This window comes from Pelodiscus sinensis, chromosome 2 (assembly GCF_049634645.1).
Source record: "Pelodiscus sinensis isolate JC-2024 chromosome 2, ASM4963464v1, whole genome shotgun sequence".
Taxonomy (NCBI): Eukaryota; Metazoa; Chordata; order Testudines; family Trionychidae; genus Pelodiscus; species Pelodiscus sinensis.
The window spans coordinates 81,496,287-81,514,849 of NC_134712.1; the positions used below are offsets into that span (position 1 = coordinate 81,496,287).

Genomic DNA, 18,563 nt, shown 5'->3' on the forward strand with positions numbered 1-18,563 from the left:
GAGATTTTGTTTCCTTTGTGTATAACCTAGAGTCTTGAATATCAAGATTGCTTATAGAGAATGCATTGCTGGCAGGTGTCAGAGGACTACGCAATATATGCTTTGTTGCTATCCCCCAAAAATACCGCCAAAATTGAGTTATTTATCCAAAAATATGACTTCTAAGTGTAAATACAAATTAAAGTCAAGCAAGCTCTTAAATTAGTAAATGATTTAAAATGTTTTGATGTCAACAGACACAATGTGAGATGGTCCCCCCTACCATTCCATGCATAATGACCCTTAATGAAAAGTTGAGCATGTAAATGGATTTGATGAAAGATGTATCATCGGTAAGAGTGTCCACTGTGACTTGGATGATAAGAGATGAAAATTGTCTGCGATGAACGTGCTGAAGTGGTTAAATCTATTTATTAGCTCTCACCTATATCCTTCTTCTTTTTCATTTTCTCCAGTGCCAAACGTTCCCCAAGCTGAGTCTTACTTGCCTGCTTAGCTGCTCCCTTCTGTGGTGAAGGTGTAGGAACATTCTTAACCGTTTCTCTTACTTCACTGACTCCTGTACTCTCCAGCTTATCAGAGCTACTGAGTAGCACAGGTCTGTTAAATTTAGCATTGCATTTTAGCAAAGCATCTGTGTCAAAGATAGGCTGGGAGGACTCATGCATGCCTTCCCAGGAGGTAGTGTAGTCTGTTAGTCGACCAGCTTTACCACTCAGTTCAGGACACACACCATGAAGCAATCCTCCCCCTGTAATTGCCAGAAAATAACAGACATTTTGAATTAGACATCACTCCTTTTTCTTCATTTATTCAACAGAATGAAGAAACAACCACATAGAACAACACAGGCAGAACATGAAAAAACATGATTTTTGCAAACTTTATGATATGCTTTGACTCACGAGAAACATGAAAAATGTACAGTACCTCTCCACCTTCTCACTACAAGTAACTCTTTTTTTAATGGTGCATATTTTATGGCACAGACAGGATAGTCCATAATATGGAAGACTAATAGAAGTAAAGTGATTGTCATGTGCCACATTTCTTTTTAAGATTAGACCCCTTTGGCCTGAAATGATGATTGTTTCAATTAATCTTTAGAAGTGCCAGTGCCAAACCTGTCTTCTAAGGTTGGGAGGTATGTCTGTTTGATACAAATAGAGTTAGCATGTTGAACACACACAATTTATTCGGGTCCAGTGAATTCATTAGACTTCTTGTGTTAGTTCAGGCCATGGTAAAACAGAAATAACTCATGGAGTGATGGAGGAGACACAGGATTTTAGGAGGTTTAGAGAAGAGAATGACAGCATTATTAGTAGGTTTACATGTGAAAACAAATCAAGCCTTTAGATGAGGAATTGATTTTATGCAGGTTAATGTGTATTAAAAGTGATTTATATCACACTGTAAAATCAGGCTAGCATGCTATTTTCAAGCATAACTATGAAGTGAACTTAACAGTGTTTTCATACAGTGGTTCATGAATAACATCTGAGGAAGCCTGGATGATGATGGTTAACAGCCTACAAGTGTGCAGTGAATATGTGACTGGAAAAGTATGGTTGTGAAGCATTACACATGATATAACCAATGGGAAAATCATTATCTGTAGACAATACTGTAAAACAATATAATTAGTTACAAATAATTGCTGAAAAAAACTTACTGGAATCATTCAATTTTTTGTTTAGGATTGACTATGGCAGTGGAACATAGCTTACCAATAGCTGCTTTGACTTCAATAGCTTCTGATTCCTGTGAATATTCACTGAGTCCAGCCGCATTAACAGCTCTGACTCGGAAAATGTAGTTTTCACCAGTGAGGAGTCCATGGCAAATGAATCTAAAGCAAAACAGTAAAGGAACACTTAGCAAACTCTTACTGCACTGTAGTGAATGGGTATTTGGCACTGACCTGAGTGGGGCCAGCATTTCACCTGGTATACTTGTACTGCAGTGAGACAATGCACAACAGAAACTTGGATATCAGCAGGAAGGCTGAAATGAAATTTAATCTCAAGGAAGCAAATAGATATGTTTCAACAGTAATTTCTGGAAATAACTGTCAAACTGATCTGCATGTAAGTCGATCTTATGCAGATTTAAGGGTTCTATCTTATAAAGGTGAGGCTTATGGAAGTGTGCAAACAGAGGTGAAATATGGAAAAATAAAATGATCATGTTGTTTTTTGTGAAGGAGTTAATGAATATTGCGCCTTTTAAAAATGAAATATTCATTTAATTGCCATATTAGCTCCCTACTATGGGACAGATTTTACAACAACCCAGATATAGAAAAAGGGGTTGAAAGAAACTTACTGGGCCCTTGGTCAAGGTGCAGGGGGCAGCTTTGCACTCCCAGAGGGGTGGGACCTCAGACAGAAGGGGTGGGGCTGAGGCAGCCAACCCTCAGCCTCAGAGTGTGCCATGCTGAGCCCCCCACCCCTGAGAGCTGCCCAGAGTGTGTCACGCAGCACTTTGGTGGTGATTTAAAGGGCTCGGGGCTCTAGCCACTGCTGCTTCTTCAGCAGTGGCAGCTGGGAGCCCGAGGTGCCCGTTTGAATCACAAGGCCTTGGGCAACTTCCCACTTTGCACCCACCCCTGGCCATCACTGGATCTGAGTATAAATAATGACGACACAAGTATAAGTACAAAATATAATGTGGTGAGCAGGATAAGAGGTGTTTCCTAAGCAATCAATTACTTCTGCCTATCGCAGGAGAAAGGTCAAAGAACAGAAGGCACAACTAAGCACCTGATTTGCATAAGGATCACACTCCCACCCTTGTCTCCTCTGAGGTATGTACATTCTCCACCAACACCTACCACTTCTTTTCCTGAGCTCATGAGTTTGGAACTTGCTGCATGAGGGGGTAGCTTACTTCTGCTCAGTGCAGAGGAGTACATAGACTTCATCACACCCACATGTAGCCTCTGCTCACACCTGTACTTTCCAATGGCTAAAACACAAAGATTTGCAAGACCTAGATTTATGCCTGTTTTAGTGCTATGCTTATAAAGCTAGGTTGGTATAAAGTTATTTGCTTAGTATGAGTTTCTACTATAATTTGTCCTCAAACATAATTGAAAAATTACAATAACGATGAAAGTTACAGTGAATACAGAGAATAAGAACAGAAAAGATGTCAGAATTTCATCTTTAATTTCTTACTTCTAAACATTTAAATAGAGGAATCAACAATGGACAGAAGGTTAATGTACATTTTTACCCAAGCAAATCTTCATTACATACAGAATAATTAATAATTATTGGTTGTAAGTGCATCATGGCAGAGACCATTTTTCACTCTGTATCTCTAGAGTCCTCAATACAATGAAGGGTCCCCAATGCCAACTGGAATCTAGGCACCCTAGTTATACAAATAAATAATAATTCTCTATCATGGTAGCTAATGATGATATAGTTAGCAATGTTAATAAGTTTATTTACTATGTTAATTGGCTTTCAATTAAAATTAAGATTCAATAACTCCTTTGAAATCAATAGAGTTTCTCTGGGTTTACAGCAGGGGACTGATGAGAATTTGCTAATTAAGAAACTGATTCTTAAATTCTTACTAAGGAGAAATTCCTATTGGGCCAAATTTTTTATTTAATTTATGAAAGTATAAATTTAGTAACTTCTTTGCCTGACAGAATGAATTTAGTATAAAAAAGGATGAGAGTTCTGTATGTAAGGAATTAGTATATCTGCAAGGTAATATGGAATTTTCTAATGTGCTCATGAGTCTCTGATGATGCATGTGAAAGAGCAGTGACAGGAAGGGCAGTCAGATGAAAAGCAGCCATATTTCCTGGTTTCATTTTAGTTATACATTCCTAGACATAATTACTATTGCCCTTCAAGATGGAGAGCTTTGCTCCCAAACACCATGCAATCTAGCTTTCTAAGTTTGCAAGCTCATTCATTTTTTATTTTACTATTTTCCCCAAACCACTAAGTTGTACAATACAGGCAGTCCCCGAGTTACGCGGATCCGACTTACGTCGGATCCGCAGTTACGAACGGGGCCGTTCCTCTCCCTGGTCTCCAGCAGACCAGGGAGAGGAAGCAAAGCGGCGGAACACGTGGGCAGCGGACAGGGCTGTCCGCTGCCCACGCGCTCCGAGGCTTGGCTCTGCTTTGCCCCCCCCCCATCCCCCTGGTCTGCAGACCAGGGGGACGGGGGGGGGGCAAAGCAGAGCCAAGCCGCGGAGCGCCCGGCCAGCTGACAGCCCAGACGTGTCTGGGCTGTCAGCTGATCGCGCGCTCTGCGGCTTGGCTCTACTTTGCTCTGCTTTGCCCCCCCGGCCCCCCGGCCCCCTGGTCTGCAGACTAGGGGGACGGGGGGGGGGGCAAAGCAGAGCCAAGCCGTGGAGCGCGCGATCAGCTGACAGCCCAGACGCGTCTGGGCTGTCAGCTGGCCGGGCGCTCCGCGGCTTGGCTCTGCTTTGCCCTGCCCCGCCCCCCCGTCCCCCTGGTCTGCAGACCAGGGGGGCGGGGGGGGGCAAAGCAGAGCCAAGCCGCGGAGCGCGCGGTCAGCTGACAGCTGTCAGCTGGCCGCGTCCTCTGCGGCTTGGCTCTGCTTTGCCCCTCCCCCCATCCCCCTGATCTGCAGACCAGGAGGACGGGGGGGCAAAGCAGAGCAAAGCGGCGGAACACGCGGGCAGCGGACAGCCCAGACGCGTCTGGGCTGCCCGCTGCCCGGCGTGTTCCACCGGTTTGCTCCCCGTCCCCCTGGTCTGCAGACCAGGGGGACGGGGAGCAAAGCAGAGCAAAGCCACGGAGCCCGAGGGCAGCAGGACAGCCATGGCGCGTCTGGGCTGTCCCGCTGCCCCCGTGCTCCATGGCTTTGCTCCGAACACCTGTGGTACAGCAGCTGGGGCACTGCCAGTTGGTCCCGTAGCGCCGCTCTGGGCGCTACTGGACCAACCGGGCAGCACCCCAGCTGTTCTGCCCCAGGCGTCCTGATTCAGCCACTGCTGGTCAGATTCAGCAGCGGCTGAATCAGGACGCCTGGGGCAGAGCAGCTTGGGTGCTGCTGGGTTGGTCCAGTAGCGCCGAGGAGCGGCGGCGCTACTGGACCAACCCAGCAGCACCCCAGCTGCTCTGCCCCAGGCGTCCCCAAGTCAGCCGCTGCTGAAACTGACCAGTGGCTGACTACAGGAAGCCCCTGCCCCGGGCTTCCTGGAATCAGCCGCTGATCAGTTTCAGCAGCAGCTGACTTGGGGATGCCTGGGGTTCTTAAGTTGAATCTGTATGTAAGTCAGAACTGGCATCCAGATTCAGCCACTGTTGAAACTGATCAGTTTCAGCAGCGGCTGAATCTGGACGCCAGTTCCGACTTACATACAGATTCAACTTAAGAACAAACCTACAGTCCCTATCTTGTACGTAACCCAGGGACTGCCTGTAGTTGTCTATTTGTTATGCTTGTTCTTCCCTTGTTTGCTGCCTCTTCCCTCTTTTTGTTTGTTTTGCCTCTGACTTGAAATTATATTATATGATTTTTAGGGTCAGAGACTGATTTAATACAGATTTGTATTACACCTAGTGCAATGTGGCCCCAGACTTGATTCAGACCTTAGTTTGCTATCACAATACTACTAGTAGTATTATTGCTATAAACATGAAGTATGTAAGCCAGCAAACAAACTTGCCATGTTTGGGGACAAGCAAACCTGCTTTCCATATTTTATGCCCACTACCTTGTGCCTTTCACTGGATTGTTGTTGCATGGTTCCCAATGGCCAGATCCAGCTATGCTTGATTCTATGTAGTACCCAACCAATTCCTTGGAGTCTTTAGATTCTGTCCAAGTGACAACCACTGAGGTATCCGTATTCCTAGTTGGCATAATACGGCCAGGGGCTTTGGGAACATCTGGGAGGACAAAAAAAAAAAAAAAATTAGTGATCAAAAGGGTAAAATTGACCAATATAAAAATAAGGATCACATTCTGCTCTTGATTATAAAAGTGTGAATTCAAGCAACTCCATTGACTTCATCTGAGTTTCTGTAATCCAGGGTTACACTAATATAACTCTGAATAGAATTCATCCCTCAACTTTTATAGAACTTCTGAAGTAGCCAAAGTTACTCTATTGGGGCTGCTATTTTGCATTTTTCTCTACTAGAAGTCCCTGTATAGACTTTAGAAGTATAAGCATTCATTTTTTGTTTTAGATTGCATAAAATAATTAGGGCTGGTCAAATTTGGATTCCTTTCTGTGAAAAATTTCAAATGAAACAAAACATTTTTATATTAAAAAAATGCCCCCTTTTTATTATTATTTGTTGTATTTGCAGTTATTTCCATGATTATTTACAGTCTTTGATGTCCTTGGTTAGTATCTGCTACCTCAATGTATACTAAAGGTCCACAATTAAGTAACAACAAACTATGAACAAAAAAACAAATCACTGTCTGCCATTCACAGTTGGGTTAATTATGGAGCATCCATGTGTCTGCTTCAAGCAAAATAACTACTTGAGTATCTTAAAGGATAGTCACAGATACAGGATAATATGTCTGAGACTCACCGAGTTTGTCACCCACCACAGTAGCTTCAGTTGCTTCTGAGGGCTCACCGATGCCAGCTGAATTACAACAGCGAACACGGAAACGGTAGGATTTCCCTTCAGCCAAGTCAAAAACAGCAAAGCGAGGAGACTTTACAGGGATCTCAGTGTTCACTCTCTGCCAGTTCTCTGTGTCTGCAGTACACTGCATTCAAAACAAGAAATGGCCATAGCTATTCAGTACACAGAACTTAGTAGACAATTCAGACCACCAAGAAGTTCCATCCGACTGCTGACTCCACAGTTATTGTGCAATATGGAAGGAGGCACGTTCCTCTTGGCCAGGCCTCAGAATGAATAATCAGACTTCCCACTTCATGAGTTCTCCAAGTGATCACCTTTTCCAGACTCCAAACCTAGTGACTTCCTGTTTTAACTATGGCTTAGTATGTAGCTTCCTTTGTATGTAGGAAGCACAGTAACTGCTAGAACTAATTCTGCATCATTTTCTGGGATGGGCATTCCAGTCCTTGCTCTTGCTGCTGAATTTTCAGAAGGGGAAAAGAACATCTTTCTCAGAAATGCCTCCAATATCATCGGGGGGCAAAGCAGTACCATCACCCCAATGCTTTTAGGCCACTCCAGAGCTTCCTTTGAGGATGGACTGTAGCACAGAGTGCATGGGCAATGTGCAGTCTCTGCTCCCTTTTAAAACCAGAGAATGTGAGTGTGGAAGGCTTCTACGAGAGACTACAAAGCAGAGGAGGTCCCTTACACTTTCTCACTTCTCTTATGTAGTAGTTCATAGCCATCCACAAACTGATCTTTATTTTTCAGGAAAAAATAACAAGTGCATTGAATTTGTGGCTGATGTTTATGTAAGGTGGCCAGAAATAATGCATATTAGGGACACTTCTGCTGCCAATATTACTGAGAAAACACAGAATATGTTCACTCCATGTGGGTTACTTAAATGGTCCTCAATTTGTTTGAAGAATTTCAGATAGTCCTCAGAAAAATGTTAGTAGCACACATCACATCTGCTGCCTGTCACCCAGCATTCAGTGGGCTAGTAAAACCCTTTCCTGTGCAGACACTTTAAAGGGCATCAAAGTAAACAATGGAGGGAGAACTCAGCCATGCTGTGTTGCAGACTTTCTTCTGTCATGTACACCACAGCCTGCTTTACAGAAAATTAATTCTTTAAATGGGCTTTGCTAATTAAATTTGATTTACCAGATTTCACAAGCTGAATGAGAAACAACCAAGAGAAACCATAAGGCATGTCTTCCCCCCAGCAGAGACCAGTAGGGGAATGAAAAGGGAAAAAGAGCATTGTCAGGAGGGTTGTGGGGAGCAGCAACAGATCTGGAAGCACTAGAGTGAGAAAATTAAGAATTCCACTGGCCAGGAGGTACAACATAAAGGATCAGAAAAGACAGAGCATTAAAATTAAGACTGATGCTTGTGTATGTAATGATTGGAAAAGAAATATGTTGTGCTTGTCATCAGCTTAAACCAGTAAGTCAATGAAAATGTTACTAAAGTAGATAAATAGAAGGATGCAAATGAAGACAGAAAAGAAGAGATCCTCTTCAGAAACATCTCCAGTCACAGTGTGAGCCCAGACCTCCCACAAGACTAGCCCTATTTAGACAAGTGAAGTATTTGTATCATTCTGCTTTCCTTATACTGCACCCTTATTGTAAAATGTCCACCTGCCTATTTGCTAGGAGGCAGGATCATGATGTGGTTCAAGTGAGAGGCATGCTCTGCTTTCACTTTTGTGGAGATCTTATCTTTGCTCTTTTTTCCCCTCTGTGGGTCCCCTTAATCAACAGTAAAAGTCACCTGGACTGTATGCACATGCATTGCTCTTTGAATATGGAAAAGACAATAGTATGTTGGGAAGATTACATAAGATGGCAAAGCAAACTTTTAAGTAGATGACACTTCACTTTGTTTTGCTGCTGCAACTTTACCTTTTCCACAAAGTACATGACACCCTCATGACCCCGCTCTCCAGGGGGTTTCCAGCTGAGCACAACATAGTTTTTGGTGGCTTCAATAACATGGAGGTCTGAAGGTGGGCCAGGAACAACACCCTCTGTAAAACAGGAGAGAAGAGAAGGAAGTTTATGTTTGAATCAGGAAGCTAGACTAGCAGAGACCCTGGTCTTTCCCCAGGTGCTTCTGTGAAAACATCATTATATTTATTTCTGTCAGGTCAGACAATTTCAAAGCTGAGTGATTTTAAAATTCCTCAATAGGTAAACTGACTTACTTGAAATTCTGAATGATTATCCTGATGAAAGCATAAAAAAGTATTTCATGTGGATCCCTCTGTTTAGGAGTCAGATTTCTTTAAAGAATAGCGGAGTTTAAAAAAATCTAAATACTGTGTCTTAATTTGCATAAATTGTAGTTATGTTTGTTTATTTATTTGAACCTTAATAATATAAACCATGACAGCTAAGCTCAGAGGTATTTTAAGCTAAGTGATTTTAACTGTAAAGGACTTTGGACCAGATCCAAAGTCAGCATGAATCTTTCCACTGACTTCAATCAGCTTCAGAGCAGGCCTTTTTAGAAGATATGTGTTTACCTGTAGGCTCTTCCTCAGTGACAATAATCTGTCCTGTCCAGGGAGCAGAAGGATGACCTGAAATAGAGTGGAGCTAATTATCAGAGGAGTGACACGGATCAGAAACTTGTTTTGAAAATTATGAAAAAGTAACTTGTTTACTATTCAAAGAAAATGGCTGGAATGACATGAGATTTACATCTAAGATACTGAATATCCTGGATAAAACTTGTAAAAAATTATTTTAGATCTTTCGAGTGGGGTATTTTTATCATCAGACCACAGTGCTGAGTGGTAACCCTTGTGGCACCACTCCTATAGCTTTGCATACCATTTGAACAACTAAGGACTAGGTTCAGTACAGCTCCCTCACTCTGACTTGTTTTAATTATAAAATTTTCAGAGTAGAGTGGGAAGAACAGCACTTCAGGCATCTTTTTTGGCATGGAGTGCATACTAGGAAGTAAAAATAAGCATTTAAATAAAAATCCACCATCAGTGATTGGAGGTCCTTTTTGTCACTGAAAGAGCAAAACTGACAGCCCACAGGGTAAGGAGTGTGACTCACAAAACATTAACTTTCAAGTAAATTCTGAGCTTGATTCGCCATTGGCTTATTCCAGTTTCATGCTGTTGTGACTCCCTAGCTTTGATAGAAACATCAGCACCTCCCCCCCTCCCCCCCATCTGCTATACAGGAAGAGATCTTTCATGGAATCCGACCAAGAATAAAACAAAAGCAGCACTCTCCAGGCAACTGCTATGCTCCTTTTTTCTATTTCCTGTACTTTGTACTTCAGTTAACAAAAGATAAGCTTTAGCAAGAAGATTCAGCCTTTGAGATGGGGGTGGAAGTGGTTCTTGGCAAATCTAAATTTACAAAGACACTAGGGAGTGGTGCCCCCTGCTCACTACGCTCACCAACCTCCCGTCTCATGGGAGCCCTGGCCTGCCCCCTCTTCTTTCCTGCTGGCCTTCAGATAAAGGCCAAGCCAGACCTGGCTCTTCCCCCCTCCCAGACATTGGTCAGGGCTGAGACCAGGCCAGCCCTGTCTCTCCCCCTTCCCCCAGCTGTCTGGCTGGGCCAAGACCAGGTCAACCCCAGCTCTCCCTCCCCCTCTGTAACCTGCATGTCAATTTGATCCCCCGACTCCATTCCTGCACTCATCATCCTCCCTAACCCTTCCCTTCATGCCCCACACTGCCTATACCTACCCCCACCTCCTTCCTCTATTCCTACACTCCCATCCTTTCCTAACCCCTCCCACCTCCTCACCACCCATCCCCCTGCCTCCATTCCTATATCCCCCTCACTCCCACCATCCCCCCTTATTGCACCGCCAATCCTCACATAGACCCAACTCCCTTTTCTCCCTCCCTACACACACCTTGCCCCTTCCCATGAATTCATCGAGCTGCGCTTCCCTCCTCCCAGGAGCACCACAGTGCTGGGCAGCAGGAGCCACAGCCCACCCCCAGCCCAGTCTTTTCACACAGGCTTGTTGGGACAGCTTTGCTCTGTGGTAAACCCAGGGAACCTGGAGCACAGAGCGGCTGCTCTGGAGAGCTATAGAAGCAGCCGGGGTGCAAGACCTGCCCAGCTCATAGCAGTCACATGATCAGGGCTCCTGGGGACACAGAGTGATGTGATGACGTCACTCTATTATCCTGCAGGAAATGTTTTTTTTATACAGAGAGGCTGTGTCTAGACTGGCCAGTTTTTACGGAAAATCAGCCACTTTTCCGGAAAAACTTGCCAGCTGTCTACACTGGCCACTTGAATTTCCGCAAAAGCACTGACTTCCTACTGTAAGAAATCAGTGTTTTTTGCGGAAATACTATGCTGCTCCCGTTCAGGCAAAAGTCCCTTTTGCGCAAAACTTTTGCACAAAAGGGCCAGTGTAGACAGCTGAGATTTGTTGTGCAAAAAAAGCCCCGATTGCGAAAATGGAGATCGGGGCTTTTTTGCGGAAAAGCGCGTCTAGATTGGCCACAGACGCTTTTCTGCAAAAAGTGCTTTTGTGGAAAAGCGTCCGTGCCAATCTAGACGCTCTTTTCCGAAAATGCTTTTAACGGAAAACTTTTCTGTTAAAAGCATTTCCGGAAAATCATGCCAGTCTAGACGTAGCCAGAGATTTTATTTTTGTATTACTCCCTCTTGTGGAAACTTTGAGGACTTACAAAACAAATGTGCATTTATTTCTTCAGGAGTTGAAATGTCATTAGCCACTTAGGGCAGTGGTTCTCAACCTTTCCAGACAACTGAATCCATTTTAGGAGTTTGATTAGTCTTCCATATCCCAAGTTTTGCCTCACAAACAACTACATAAAAATACAAAAGTGGCACAGCACAATCTTACCAAAATAGCTTACTCTGTCATTTTTCCCACTTGGAATATAAATATTATGCTTATGGTTCAGTGTATAGTACACAGAGCAGAATAAAAAAGTCATGAAATTTTAGATTGTACTGACTTTGCAAATCCTTTTCATGTAATCTATTGTAAAACTAGGCAGATATTTAGAGGAGTTGATGTACTCCATGCTGCCAGACTTCTATGTACCCCTAGCAGTATGTGTGCCACTGGTTGAGAACCACAGTCTCAGGGAATATACTGAAAAACTCTTACTTCTAAGCCTAGCTCTATCAGCAGGATCCAAAGCTGCCACAGGCTCAGAAACCCGGGATGGTATGCTTATTCCAGCTTTATTCACAGCCCGGACTCGGAATATGTAGGAGCGACCTTCTATCAAACCCGTAACAGGGAAACGAGCAAATTTCACTGGAGTCTCATTGCATTGGGACCAGTGAGTGGTGCCAACCTCACATCTGAAAAACAAACAAACAAACAAATCAAGTAGTACTGAAGATGGAAAGAGGAAGAGGACTCTGAACACACACCCTAATACTCCAAATAGCTGTTCATGTACGTTGATGATCCTACCAGCCAGCCCAGCAGCTTCACTGTATTGTCAGCATAAAAAAAGCCTCACAAAGCAGTCAAAGCTCCAGCACATTATGTGAATGCTGGCACTAAATCCCCTGCAGTTACACTGCTTCTTTCCTGAAGTAGAGAAGGAAAGAAACTTGACTCTATTCACTGATTAAATGCTGTACAGTGTGCTCCAGGATATTCTAGGAGAGATTCAGCAAGGGAAATGAAACACACAACTCCCCTTCCTGTTTATAGGAGATGAACTCCTCAGCCTTTACACTGTACAGCCAGAGTATATATACTTGGCTTCACGGGACATAAAAACATATGCTGTGCATTCTGTGACAAGGTGTATGGACCCCACACAGCACCTAGATGGGAAAGGGTAAAAAGCCTTCTGGCATACAGGTCAGATATGACAGCACATTGAAGGCTGCCAGGATCCTCAAGATAGGCCATGGCCACAAGCAGTTCATCTGGTGCGAGCCAGGAATCAGTTGTCGCGGCTTGTGCTCAGTCCCAGAAGCTGTGCCTCTGCTTTTGAAATGTAGCAAGAGTCGTCCACGGCTCTTGCTACATTTCAAAGGCACAGGCACAGGCACAGCCGGGAACCCGACAGGACAGGCAGAGGAGCAGTAGGGAACCAGGGGCAAGCAGAGATTGCTTCAGTGCCCACTCGCCCCGGGTTCCCCACTGTGCTTCCTTGTCGTCGCCCCCCCCCAAGGAGACGGTGCTGGGAGGAGCTGGCTCCCTCCAGCACCCACTCCAGCTCCCATCCTTGCTGCCTCTGATAGAGGCAGCAAGGGAGAGGGGAAGCAACTAGCTGAGTAGTGACTCAACTACTCGATAAGCATAATCACAATGTAGGTTCAAAGAATACAATATGTTTTATCTGAAAGCTGATATAATGATTTGGTGCCTGAAATGATTTTTGGATATATGTGGTTGGTGATATGCAGAAAGAACTCTAGGTTGACTCATTAAGGGCCTGATTCTGCAAATTACTGACCACTGTCTGCATGTTAGTGAGGGTTCAACTCTCACCGAAGTCAAGGAGAGTGTAGGATAAGGAACAATTCACAAGATTATTCCTAAATATTTAATCCAACTCCCTCTAAACTTAGTGGAAATAAAACTAGTCCCTAGGAGTCCGACTCTGAAATAGAAAAGCAGTATTCTTAGCTATTAAGAAGAACTACAAGTGACAATATCACATTTTATGCCACTAAATGATTATTAGACTGCTGAAAAACAAATATCAGCAATACAGTAGTAAGGATACAGTTTAACATAAATGCTGACTTATCAATGAAGTATCCTAGGACGGGGCTTCCTCCATCAACAGCAGGTTGTTTCCAAGAAATGATGACATAATCTTTGTTAGCATCCATGCATTCCACATCAAGTGGTGAAGCAGGCGCTCCTGGGATTTCAGCATCTGCATCTATGAATACGGAGATTGTACATGTTAAAATGTGAGTTCGTTTCTTCAAGGTTCCTCTTAAAGGGAAAACTCTGCTCCCATTGAAACCAATTCAATTTTTATCACTCACTTTAGTGGAACAAGGATTGAGTCCTATGTCATCCTTACTATTTTAGATTTCTTTTTCTTTTGTCAATATTTGCTAACACCCTGCTCCTACCAGCCCAGCCTATGTCAAGTGCTCCTCCACCCAAAGACTGTCCCCACAAACTCCTATACTGAGTGCTCTCTGGACTCACTATGCCCAATGCCCCCCCACCTAGAAACTTCTTCCACAGACCCCTCCTACAACCACACAGATCCTTACACACCACCCCCCACCCACTCTGATCCCTATTGTCCAATGCCCACACTCACGGCCCCACCACCACAAGTGCACAGTGCCCCACACAGAGCCCAAACACACAAAGACCTTCCTTACCTCCCTATCCAGCACAACTTAGGGTATGTCTACACTGCCACCCTAGTTCGAACTAGGGTGGCTAATGTAGGCATTCAAACTTGCAAATGAAGCCCGGGATTTAAATATCCTGGGCTTCATTTGCATGTTCCCGGGCACCATCATTTTTAAATGCCCCGTAGTTCGAACTACTTGCCCGCAGCTACACGCAACACGGACTAAGTAGTTCGAATTAAAGCTCCTAATTCGAACTACCGTTATTCCTCCTGCAAGGAAGTTTAACTGTAGTTCGAATTAGGAGCTTTAATTCAAACTACCTAATCCGTGCTGCGTATAGCCGCGGGCAGGTAGTTGGAACTACAGGGCATTTAAAAATGGCGGCGCCCGGGAACATGCAAATGAAGCCCAGGATATTTAAGTCCCGGGCTTCATTTGCAAGTTTGAATGCCTACATTAGCCACCCTAGTTCGAACTAGGGTGGCAGTGTAGACATACCCATAGACACTCTTATGCCTTGTGCCCCAAAACACACACACTTTCCCCTTTGTCCATTGCCCTCCGCCCCCACAGACTTTCCACTTCCCAACACTTCCCATAAACTCCCCATTGCCCGATGCCTCCCTTACCTTTCTACTGCCCAACGCCCCTTCACGGTCCCCCAGAGATCCTGCCCCTAGGCTGCACTTCAGTTCAGCTGAGTGAGCAGTGCAACTAGGGCCTGTCCCAGGTGGGGGATCACTCTGGCCTCTTGGGGACAGCCCAATCACCCAGGAGTAGGGCCTTCCCAGGCTGGGCTCCTTCAGGACCCACTTTCTTGGTGGGGTTTGGCCAAGTGCCAGTGCTGCCCCTCACTGGCCAAGACTGGGCTGGCCTCTGCACCAGTCCCAGCCGGCTTAGCTCCAGGGAGATGAGTGGTGCCCTGCAGGTAGTGGGCAGCAAAGACCACTTGGAGCCAAAGCTATGCTGGGGAACTGACCAGACTCCTGGGACACAGCTCCTGAGAGCCTGCCCAGCCGTACCCACTGTCCAGCAGCCCTTCCCAGCCCATATGATGATGAAGCCTGGCTACTGCACAGTGAGCCCCAGGCAGATGAACAAGACCTGTTAGCTGAGTCACTCACACAGCAAGGCCTGGATGCTGGATTGTCCTGAGTGAGAGGGCAGACCCAGAGGTATGGATAGGTTAGATGGGTCTGTAATGGGCCCTCTTCCAGTATGGGCCTGGCACCACAGCACCATTGGTGCCAATCACTAGCCTCCCCAGGAACTGAAATTAGGGGGAGGTGTTTGAATTGACAAGGGGGAGTGTCAGGGCCAATGAGGGGTGAGACCATGAAGGTGAAGGTGGGCTGTATGGCACCATAGTTCACAAAACTGGGGGGGTGTTGGGGAAATTCAGGGGGGGTATATACCACCATAGGAGGGCATGGGGGAAATCCCTGCCATTGTAAACTCAGTACTGATGGAAGGGGTGTGATTCTGGTCTCATTTCCACTGGTGTAAACAAGGAGTAAATACATGGAAGTCAACACTGCAAAGCCAGAATAAATGGGAGGACAATCAGGCTCAAGGAATTCAGATATGCTAGGATGCTTAACAAGACCCGTGAGGTCTCCCTATTACTACTTTAGCCAGACATTTTGGAAAATAAACTGGAGAAGGTTATATATGCACTTCCTGTCAAATGTTTATTACAAGTCTGGGGCCTATGTGTCAGAGAAACCCTGACTTGGATTCTGATGGGTATGTTTTTAGGCAACCCTGATCTAAAATTTGGAATGCTGAAATGCATTCCTAGAAGTAGGGGCTTGAAACTGGATCCTCATTTGTAGGACAGGACTAGCTTGTGTAACTGTATATTTATTAGCATATTTGTGGGAAAAATAAATATTTTGTTACTTTTCCAAGAAGTCTGTGTGACAGGTTTTCATAGAAAAGGCATTGTTTCTCTCTGGATCAACATCAGTTTGTCCAATTACTGCTGGCATTTTTCCAGTATTGTTGAGAGCTACTTCATAGGACAGGGGCGTGAGTTAGAGCTAGACAAAAAGAAGCCTCGTACTTGAAGTATACAGTACACCACCGCTAGTAAACTTTTTTTATACTCTATAATCAAAAGTTTTAAAACTGCTGAAACCCAGGGTATCATAGCATTTTATATTTGTTATTATAATGGTCTTTTTTACAGTAAATTTTCAACCCTTACTCTTTTAAGCTCCAAATTAACACTAAAAGATAATTCACTCAATGAAAGTTTTGGAAAAGACCATATTACACTGCAGAATCATTCTGAAGTTTTTGAGCTGTGCAAACATTACTGCATTTTGTTTCTATATCATTCTTTTCTTTTTTCTATTACAGCATTGATGTTATCTTTAAAAAACTGCTATTTACATCAAATATAATCCATATTAAATATAATTAATTAATAAAACTATTAATAGCAATAATAGTATATTTTCAATGTACATCCAGTGATCAACACTTAAAAGCCTTTAATTGCCAATATTTGCGGCCCTGCCAAATTCATCGCCATGAAAAATGTGTCATTTCCCTCATGAAAACTGGTCTTTTGTGTACTTTTACTTTAACTTTCAGATCTGGGCTTCTGGACAGTAGCAGCTACTGGCTAGACACCCTGTTCTTAATGGAACACCAGCAGTAGTACAGAAATAAGGGTGACAATATTGCTGCCACCACCATATCATGCTACCCATACCTTTCAGATGCTGCTGGTGGGGATAAAGTTTTCAGAGCTGGTTACCCAGTCAGCAGCAATCGCTCTCTGGCTGCTCAGCTCTGAAAGCAGTGCAGAAGTAATGGTGGCAATACTATGTCCCCTCCACAATACCTTTGCACCTCCCCTTTTTGTTTGGGACCCCACTTTGAGAAATGCTGAGTCTTAAGGGTTTATATTTTACTATTTTAAAAATGACATATTCATGGTTGTTACAATACCATGAAATTCAAGATTCTTAAAATGCTACAACTATGAAATTTACAAAAAAAAAAATGAATTTGGTAGGGTCCTGCACAAAGTAGTATCTGAGGTACCACACTTCCTCACAAATAGTTAAAGAAATAACTGTGATTAAACTCCCACAGATTTCAATGGAACCAGGATTTCACTCCTACTGACTCCTAGCAGACCACTGTACAGTAGCACAAAAAGTTCCCAAAACACTTCATAAACTTTATTAATGCAGTTACAATAGGGGTCTGACCACGTACAGTGGTCAGCTCCTTACAAATTGGGGGATTATCTATAAGGGCAACCATTTGACAGATGGGACTATCTATAAGGGCAACCATTTGAGAGTAAATAAGACAGTTGATGAAATGTATGTAGCATTATTACACAACTGTTTAGGATAGGAATTTAAGTAAGCAAAACTGTAATTCAACTAATTTGAATTTATGAGGATACCAAAGTTATACCCATACTCTTACAAAAAGTGCTACGTGAGCTTTAATGATCACAGTCATTTAAGATCTCAATTCTGTGACTCATTCAAAAGACGCAATAGTGACAAAAACAATCATTTATGTATATACCAATGCACAACTTTTAAAATGTCTTTCTAATTTGTTGGACGTCACAAACAAACATTTCAATGGGTTATTTCCAGGGATGAAAGTAACGTAACTAAAATTGTACAGGTTCTGTCATATTCACCCACCGTGGGGGGTCAGGGCAGGGAGTTTGTGCTAGGACTGTGCCAGAAATGTAAATGTGGGATAGAGTGCAGGGGGCTCTGGGCAGGGCCTGGGGAGTGTGGAGGGCTCAGGGCAGGAAGAATGTGATGTGGAAGGGGCTCAAGAAAGGCAGCTGGCTGTGTGTGGAAGGAGCCCAGGGCCACCAGATCCCAGGAGCTGGCCAGGGTGGTGGGGACCCCGTTGCCAGGTTACCTGTGCAACAGGGCTGGAGCCTGGGTGCGCTATGGGTGGCAACGGTATCCAGAGCCCCACCCCCAGCTGGCCAGTCTTTTACCGGTGCACTGCACACCGTCTTAGTTTCAAGCAGGCTGTTATCTGCATACTGCCGGGTTTTGCTATATTTGGCAAAGTGGTGCCATTCTGGGCATGTTCATACAGCCAAGAATGTCCAGTGCATTTAAGATTAGCATTACACACATCAGCTGTGTTCAGCAGCTGAGACAGATATAGAATCAGTGCATGGACCAGTGAAATGTGATAGTCAAGGCTCTTCTTAAAGTGACATTATCTGTAAAAGAAATTCTAGAAAGTTTATCATTATGTAAGAATATAAAACTGAGATACAGAGAAAATTAATCTTTTAGTGGGCTGTGAATTTTAAATAACTTCTGCAGTTTATTTGCCTCTTAAATTTAATAATGTATTTTAATCTATCAAATTGTATGTTAAAGACCACCATACAGTTATTGTACAGCATCCTGGTCAAAACACTGAATTGTAGTTAGCAACAAAATGGCCAAAATAATACATATGTAATTTGTTACGCAGGTTTCCCATCTTTATCATTAGTGCTCTTCACTGTCTGCAGGTTACTATGGTCAAAGAATTATATAACTGCATCAATACACTGAATTTCTTCATCTGAATAACACTGCTGTCAGTGGGATGCAGAGACACTCAAAAACACACA

The 18,563-nt window shown here is 43.8% G+C and overlaps 1 protein-coding gene across 2 annotated transcripts in view; it reads right to left on the reverse strand.

Annotated features, from left to right (window-relative positions):
• The window catches only part of MYOM1 (myomesin 1), a 97,821-nt gene that overhangs the window by 42,877 nt on the left and 36,381 nt on the right, over nt 1-18,563 (reverse strand). The window contains exons 11-18 of one of the 2 annotated variants that reach the window (XM_014581523.3): nt 13,356-13,497; nt 11,748-11,947; nt 9,139-9,195; nt 8,516-8,640; nt 6,555-6,738; nt 5,720-5,894; nt 1,731-1,852; nt 425-751 (exon numbers count right to left, since the gene is read on the reverse strand). In XM_014581523.3, coding sequence (XP_014437009.2) covers nt 425-751; nt 1,731-1,852; nt 5,720-5,894; nt 6,555-6,738; nt 8,516-8,640; nt 9,139-9,195; nt 11,748-11,947; nt 13,356-13,497 — 1,332 coding nt within the window. The remainder of the gene's footprint in view (nt 1-424; nt 752-1,730; nt 1,853-5,719; nt 5,895-6,554; nt 6,739-8,515; nt 8,641-9,138; nt 9,196-11,747; nt 11,948-13,355; nt 13,498-18,563) is intronic. The other variant, XM_075920929.1, reaches the window with a different exon arrangement.